Source organism: Mauremys mutica, chromosome 13 (assembly GCF_020497125.1).
Source record: "Mauremys mutica isolate MM-2020 ecotype Southern chromosome 13, ASM2049712v1, whole genome shotgun sequence".
Lineage (NCBI taxonomy): Eukaryota > Metazoa > Chordata > Testudines > Geoemydidae > Mauremys > Mauremys mutica.
The window spans coordinates 42,318,064-42,326,226 of NC_059084.1; the positions used below are offsets into that span (position 1 = coordinate 42,318,064).

At 43.1% G+C, this 8,163-nt stretch overlaps 1 protein-coding gene across 1 annotated transcript; it reads right to left on the reverse strand.

The window, feature by feature from the left end:
* Window positions 1–6,053: 6,053 nt before the first annotated feature.
* LOC123347232 (olfactory receptor 14A16-like) lies at window positions 6,054–6,989 on the reverse strand. The gene has a single exon (XM_044984624.1). The coding sequence runs from the start codon at window positions 6,987–6,989 to the stop codon at window positions 6,054–6,056; it is 936 nt and encodes a 311-aa protein (XP_044840559.1).
* Between the last annotated feature and the right edge of the window lie 1,174 nt (window positions 6,990–8,163).

Consider the following 8,163-nt stretch of genomic DNA (forward strand, 5'->3'; position numbering starts at 1 on the left):
GCATCCTGTGTTTGACTGGCCTGGTACTGAGTCACTCTGCCCCACTTCCCTGTTGGACACTGTCCCTCCAAACAGCACCGGCCACTTGCCAGTGGAAGTTGTGACTGGTATTTAGATGGCCAAGGATGCTCGACGGCTGTGTGCTATGAGGTACACAACAGCTACTTGTTTCAAAAGAATTACTGCCAAAATTCATACACCTGGCACATGATACTCACGTAAATCAGCTTCACACAGAGCATTGAGTGAGACATCAGGAATGTTGCTAAGGGCCCAGCATGTGCTGGGTCAATCAGTATCAGTCCTATCCTCTCAGCAGATGAGGAAGGATGATCGAGTCCTTAGGATAGCAGCCTGCCACTGCTGAGATGCATGTTTCATTCCCTGTGCTGTCACACGTGCCCTGTCTAGCCTTACAGGAGTCACTTACAGCACGTTTTTAAAGGTGTTCGGCCTTCTTAAGGCAGCTGAGTACTTCTGAAAATCCCACTGGGCACCTGTTAACATTTCAGGGGTCTGACCATCTTTAGAAGCCTGCCCTTAACCTCTCTGTGCTTCAGTTTCCCATCCCAATGGGAATAATGCTACTTCCTTAACTCACTGGACAGTATTAAGACAACTACTTTAAATATCTTGAGATTCTCACATACTGCAGCTATGGGGCTGGTAGAAAGACTTTAAATGCATGATTCCAAATACAAAGGCTGAGATTTTCCTGGTCTCTAGGGGACTGGGATGCCAAATTACTAGTAAATTGAATGGGGGTTGGGAATTCACCTCCTAGAGTTGGCTTTGAAAATCTCAGCCAAAGTGACTATGGGTCACTTGTTTCTGTCTTTTTAAAGCCATTCCTGTGGCTATGCAAAGCACATTGCTAGTATTCCCAGCCTGGATCCCAGTGTCTGAGAATGTTTTCATCAATATTTTAAAATGTATGATTAAAAATTGCAAAAAATAAAGTTGGAATTTTCAAAAGTTTTAATGAAACTGCTGTTAGGATCCTCGGCCAGCTCCAAAGCTAAAGTATCATCTGGTAAAACCAGATCTGAATGACCAGGTTTTTTTTAACTCTTCAGTCTAACAGATAATGGTATATGATTTCCCTCTATTTGACATTGGTGAGGCCTCATCTGGAGAACTCTGCCCAGCTTTGGGCCCCACAAGAAGGATGTGGACTAATTGGAAAGAATCTTATGGGGGGCAACAAAAGTGAGTACGGGGCTGGGGCACATGACTTATGAGGAGAGGCTGAGGGAACTGGGATTGTTTAGTCTGCAGAAGAGAAGAATGAGGGGGGATTTGATAGCTGCTTTCAACTACCTGAAAGGGGGTTCCAAAATGGATGGATCTAGACTGCTCTCAGTGGTAGCAGATGACAGAACAAGGAGTCATGGTTTCAAGTTGCAGTTGGGGAGGTTAAGGTTGGATATTAGGAAAAACTTTTTCAGTAGGAGGGTGGTGAAGCACTGGAATGGGTTACCTAGGGAGGTGGTGGAATCTCCTTTCTTCGAGGTTTTTAATGTCAGGCTTGGCAAAGCCCTGGCTGGGATGATTTAGTTGGGAATTGGTCCTGCTTTGAGCAGGGGTTGGGCTAGATACCTGCTGAGGTCCCTTCCAACCCTGATAGTCTAGGATCACTTTGACAGACTTTTCCTAGTGAGCCACAGTTTCGCTTTACGTAATGACCAAGGGGTGGAAAAGAAGTTTCTGTGTAGCTGAATTCTCGTTAAATTTATGTCAGACTTCTGGGATATTACTGTATTATTGATTATATGCTAAATGGCCTAGTGTCTTTATTATTATTATTAGTAGTAGTAGTAGTTTTAAAAATAACTACAAGTTGTGTCATTCTTGATAGGTTGGAAGAGGCTGTTTTGATGAGGATGGATTCCTGTTGTTTCCCAAAGAATATCTGACTTGTAATATGAGGCCACATCTGGATCCCAGTGTAGTCACTGGGGTTTAGCCTTTCACTTCAAAGAGATCAGGATTTCGCCAATGGCTTGGAAATGAGGACTCATTTTTTTTCTAATGTCACCCTAGAGAAAGTCAGTGTGACAGAAATGTAAGGGTAAAATTCCCTGTGTTACCTATACTAGCGCCAAAGCAGAGGAGTTCCATTGACATCACCAATTTAAAGCCAAAATAGTTGTGGCCAAAGATTAGGGGCTAAACTCAGTATTGCTATCTCTGCAAGTGAAGTGTAAAAGTATTATTAGGTAGCTCAAACAATAGAACAAGAGCACTTCACAGTGTCAACCCATGGCACAGAGATGGGGGCCTATTGAACAGCGGGGTTCTGTTCAGTGCAAAGAGGGGCCGACTGTGGCCAGAAGTAAGAAGGACTTGCTGAGAGGAAGGAGGACTCTGCCCAGGCGGAAACACTGATGGATTTCCGAATCCCAGAAGGGGTGAGACAAGAGCAAGGGAGGGGACATCTCAGGACACTGTTCTGGTCAAATAATGTCTAAGACACAAGAGCTTTAAAAGTAAAGTTACTGTATTTAAGAAATCCTTTAGCTCAGCCTGTATTCCCTGTTTTGCAGCTACATTGTCCTTGAAAGGGTTAAACTAGATGCCTAAAGTCACCACAATCTAGGCGGAGCTTTGGGCGGCGGAGGATGTGTGTGAAAGCTGCTGGGGGGGTTGGAAGAACTCCGAAACTTTTTTTAGGTCCAGGGCAGATGGATGGTGAAAAATCTACACCCCTGAATGACTCAGCCCCACTTGTGGACAGTGCTATGTTGACAGGAACCACTTTTTCTGCCAACATAGCTACTGCTGCTTGGGAAAGTGGATTAACTACGCCAATGGAAGAAGCTCTCCTGTCATTGTAGAAGCATCTTCACTTCAGCACTAAAGTGGCGCAGCTGCATCGGGGCACCTATGCCGATGCAGAGTTTTAAGTGTAGACTTGCACTTAGGTACCTGTTAGAGGGTGTGGCTTAGCACACACCTGCCTGATCAACATCTCCCATAGTTTAGTTAGGTGCCTCCCTACAAAGCATACTGGCTTAGCTGGATCCCATTCTTCAGTGTCTGTCTCACCCTATTCATTTACAGGAGCCAGGGCACCTAACTCAGGGTTTGCAAATCCCGGTGATTTTCTATGTACCCAAAGATTAAGTGCTGAGATGTTCAGAGTTGCAACACAAAATGGCCAAATTTCTAAATGGTTTTGGGTGCGTTGTGGGATTTTTAAAAGCTGCTAGGTGCACAACACCCTTGAAAACTATGAGTTTTCAGTACCTCAGTCCTTTTGAAAATACTTTTTGGCATCTAAAAACCTTTGATATTGTGGCACCCAAGTCCTTTTGTGAATCTATCCCTGAGTGTCTGAAATCCCCTAAGAGGCTTCGAACATATAAGCCTGGACAATTAGAGAAAGATCCAAAACCTTCCCAATATTGAGTGCTTTGGAAACTACATATGGGTATTACCAATGGCTCCTTTCTTAGTAATGGGCAGAACACAGACTCCAGTATCAAATACACATGAGCTTTGGGCATTCAAAATTCAGGACAGAAAAGTGAAGGTAAAATTTCCTGCTGCAAGTTCTGGAGGAACCAACTAGGGCAGAGTTCTTCTTGACGTGCTCTGCACAAACAGGGAAGAATTTGAAGGGTAGGCAAAAGTGCATAGGAACCTGGGAGCACAGAATGGAGAGGAGGTGACCAGCCCTCTGCGGAGAAAGGAGAGGTTCAGGACCATTTCGAAAAGCTGCATGAGCACATGAAGCCAGATGTGCTGCATCCAAGGGTGCTAAAGCAGTTGGCGAATGTGATTGTAGAGCTATTGGCCATTATATTTGAAAACTTGTGGTGATCCAGGGAGGTCCTGTATCAATGGAAAATCCTCCCCACCCCCCAGGATACGTGGAAGCAACCGGAACAAAGGGCAGTGACTGCAAGGGGTGTGAGTGATTGCTGGACCCAGGCTAAAAGTTAGTCTATAAAAGGGAGCATTCTGGAACTGGTGAGGCTCATATCTGTATTCAGTTTGATTAGCCAAAGAATTGCACATTTTATTTTATTTTGCTCTGTAACTTACTTTGTTCTCTCTGTTACTACAGAGAACCACTGAAATCCTACTTTCCCTATTTAATAAAATCAGAGTATGTATTAATACCTGAGGGAGGAAACAACTGTGCATATCTCTCTATCAGTGTTATAGAGGGCGAACAATTTATGAAATTGATTTATTTGGGTTTAGACCCCGTTGGGAGTTGGACGTCTGAGTGTTAAAGACAGGAACACTTCTGTTAGCTGCTTTCAGGTAAACCTGCAGCTTTGGGGCAAGTAATTCAGCCCCTGGGTCTTTGTTGGAGCAGACGGGAGTATCTGGCTCTGGCAGGACAGGGTGCTGGGGCCCTGAGCTGGCAGGGAAGGCAGGGGTAGAGGTAGTCTTGGCACATCGGGTGGCAGCTCCCAAGGGAGTATCTGTGATCCAACCCATCACAACTATGATTTAGCCCAATTGAGTAGCTTTGTTTTTAAGATAACTCATTGTATCCAATCAGGCAAAGAAATGGAGCACGTTATAATGTATTACTTTAAAATGGCTCAAAGCTCCCAAGCAGTGCAAGTAATGAAGTTCTTGTAAAAGAGTAATGGAGTAAGAAATATTCAAAGAAATAACAACAAATAATAAATATTCACAGGAAAATCATGAGTTGGACATCAATAGTCATAGACAGAAAAAGAGGCACGATAAATTGGCATTGATTTTTCATGATCTATCTAATCTATCCCTCTATCTATCTATCTACATGATCTTATTTTATCTATTGTATATGTAATATACACAACCATGCACAAACATGGTTTAATAAATATTAATTAATAATAATAACAGCAATCAGCTTTGGAGATCTAGACACATTTGGATACTTGTGTGAATGAGAGACGAATGACTCCATACAAAGGTACACGTTGAAGTGAATGGCTATATCTCAATTGTTATGATTAAAAGGTTAGCTCAACCTCTTCTCCCCGCGTTGGTCTCTTGCGTCAAACTCTCTTGTCTAAGTTTTGTGCCTATCACTGTCTTAGGGTGGAATCATGTGATTCTCCATCCCTCAAACTCAGTCCCAACCGTGATTTCTCCAACTGCGTTTGGGGCCTGCAGTTCTTCCCATGGGTGCTGAAACATACAAACCAGTAGTATGTTGAGTGAATAATCGTCTTCACCATGAAATGTATTACCGGTATTTATTCATCACAGTAGGAAATAAGCATTACATAAGAGAAAATATGAGCACTTCCAAATGGATCACTGCAGTAGTTTGGTGGAATCAATTTTGGCTTTATTATTCAGACTTAGTTTGTCTTTAGGAACCATTTTAATACCTTTCTCTTCCAAATACCTTTCCACCATAGGAAGAACAATACAGTATTTATTTATTTTAATAAATTTAAATAAATAAAAATAATGCATACAGTCATATAAGGCTCTAGGTGCCCTAACACGTCATGCATGACACAATAAAATCCCATCAGCATTAAAATCATCACTTGAACAGACACCTGCAGAAACTTTTTTTCAATTCTTCATCAATGGGAAAAGCAAAACTTCAGGTCTCTGAGAAAAATCTATCAAGGTGATTATGACATTGACAGCTTGAATAGATGACAAAACAAATGGATACCACCATTTAGTCAAACATACTCCACCCTCCCAAGCTCCTCCCTCCCCCCAAAAAGCCACCTGAAATAAAGAAACAAGTCAACGAATGAATCAACAAAATCAAACAAAATGAAAAAGAAACAAGCAAACACACAAGCCAAAACTCTCATACCCCAGGCTACAGGAGACAGCAACCCTATAAATCCCTATGACAGATAGATAGGTGCATATGTAGATACATTCTGATCTTATGCACACTGGGGAAATCCTCTACTAACTCATTTGACATCAGTGAAGCTAGTACAGATTTCATGATTTCATCAACAGATTGCACCTTATGTTCTCAAAGAAACAATTTTGGCATGAGTTGATTATATCTACAAAGAAAATCAGGATGAAATCATATTCAGGTTGCAGGGATGGACATTTTAACTCTTGGTGAATAACCTCCACACAATCAGTTTCTTCAATGCAGCTTTGATCTCCTTGTTCCTCATGCTATATATGATCGGATTCATCACTGGAGGCACCAGGGAATAGAGAACACCAACCAAAAGGTCCAGACCTGATGCTGAGCTGGAGGTGGGTTTCAGGTAGGCAAAGATGCCAGTGAAAAGGAACAAAGAGACCACAGTGAGGTGAGGCAGGCAGGTGGAGAAGGCTTTATGGCGGCCCTGCTCAGAAGGGATTCTCAGCACAGTTTTGAAGATCTGAACATAAGACACAATTATAAAAACAAAGCAGTTTAACCCTAAAAACACACCTAAGGCAATAACCCCAACTTCACTGACGTATGATTCAGAGCAGGTGAGCTTGAGTAGTTGGGGGATTTCACAGAAGAACTGTTTGATGATATTGGACTGGCAGAAGGGTAACCTGAAGGTGTTGCCAGTGTGCAGGGCAGAGTAGACAATACCAGTAATCCAAGCACTGGCTGCCATTTCGACACAAGCTCTCCTGTTCATTATGCTCTCGTAGTGCAGTGGTTGGCAGATGGCGACATATCGGTCGTATGCCATGATGGTGAGTAAGGCAAGATCAGTTGCAGCGAAGAGGATAAAGAGAAAGACTTGGGTGACACATCCAGGATAATAAATCATCCTGGTGTTCATGAGAGAATTGGCCATGGATTTGGGGATGGTAACGGAGATGGAGCCGAAGTCTAGGATGGACAGATTCACCAGGAAGAAATACATGGGGGTTTGAAGATGGGTGTTGAGGGCTACGGCTGTGATGATGAGAAGATTCCCCATCAAGGCTGCGAGGTAAATCAGCAGGAACACAAAAAAGTGCAAAATCTGCAGCTCTCGAACATCAGAGAATCCCAGGAGAAGGAACTCGGTCAGGGTGGTTTGGTTGGACATTTTCTTTCTCAGTTCATTGTGTGATGGCTGTGGAGGGAAGGACAAAGACAGTGGGGGAATTACAGTGACAGAGGGAGTGGCCCTGATTTCCCGCAACAATATGATGTGATTGTCAACAATGCACAGCACTCGTCACTGCTATTAACTAGGAGTGGTGAGTTATCACATGAATTTAAATTGGTGCAGCTCCCTTAAGGTCAATGGAGCGGCATCAGTTTGCACCATCTGAAGATCTGGATCATGATGTGGCTTAATAAAATGCTGTGTGAAGGATGGAGCAAAGTACAATCCCAATGCAACAATTCTAGCCAAGATGGATCCCCTATTGCTACAAACAGCAGCTCTGCACTTGGGCAAGAAACTAAAATGCTAAAATGCCAACACTACCTGATATCCTCTTTTCGTGGAAATACGAGATGGACTTGGCACTGTGTATGACAGCTCGCCTGTAACGATTTCACTGCAACACCATGTAGATGGCCGGCGGCCTGAAAATATATTGATTTATGACAACAAATCCTGACGGCATTTCCATCTCTGTGTACCGATGGGCTAGCAGCATCACTACGCTACCTCTCTGCTGCGTCATTTACCTCTGTCAATTTATGGGTGTGAGGGTCAGTTCTTGGCTCTGCAACTGACCTGCTCTGTGACCTTGGGCCAGTCACTTCCCCTCCCCTCTTTTTCTCCTCCATCCATTTCTCTGCCTTGTCTTCTTGGACTGTGAGTTCTGTGGGGGATGGGCTGTGTCTTATTATATGTATGTTCACTGCCCCAATTTACAATATATGTATTTAGCGGGCAGCACTTTGGGGCAGCGGATATGGCGCTAGAGCAGAATATCTCAGTTCTAATCCCCTTGACATGCTCTATGTCCTTGGACAGGGATAAGAGAGACAGGCTTTGTCTGGGGACTTCAATTCACTGTTCTCTATCTAAGGGGCAAGTATGTTTAATACGTATGATGTTTCCTGCCAACTTTGGTGCTTACGAAGTTTTACCATTCGACAAGTGTCCCTTTGAAACAGAAATAAACACAGTTGCAATAGAGTGACTGGGTTGAAACTGTACAATTATTGGACTATATCAGTGTTCCTACCCCCCTTGAAATCTACATGTTCAATCTGGTGTATTCAGACATTTTCAGTTTAAATTATTTCAAAGGAAAACTGGA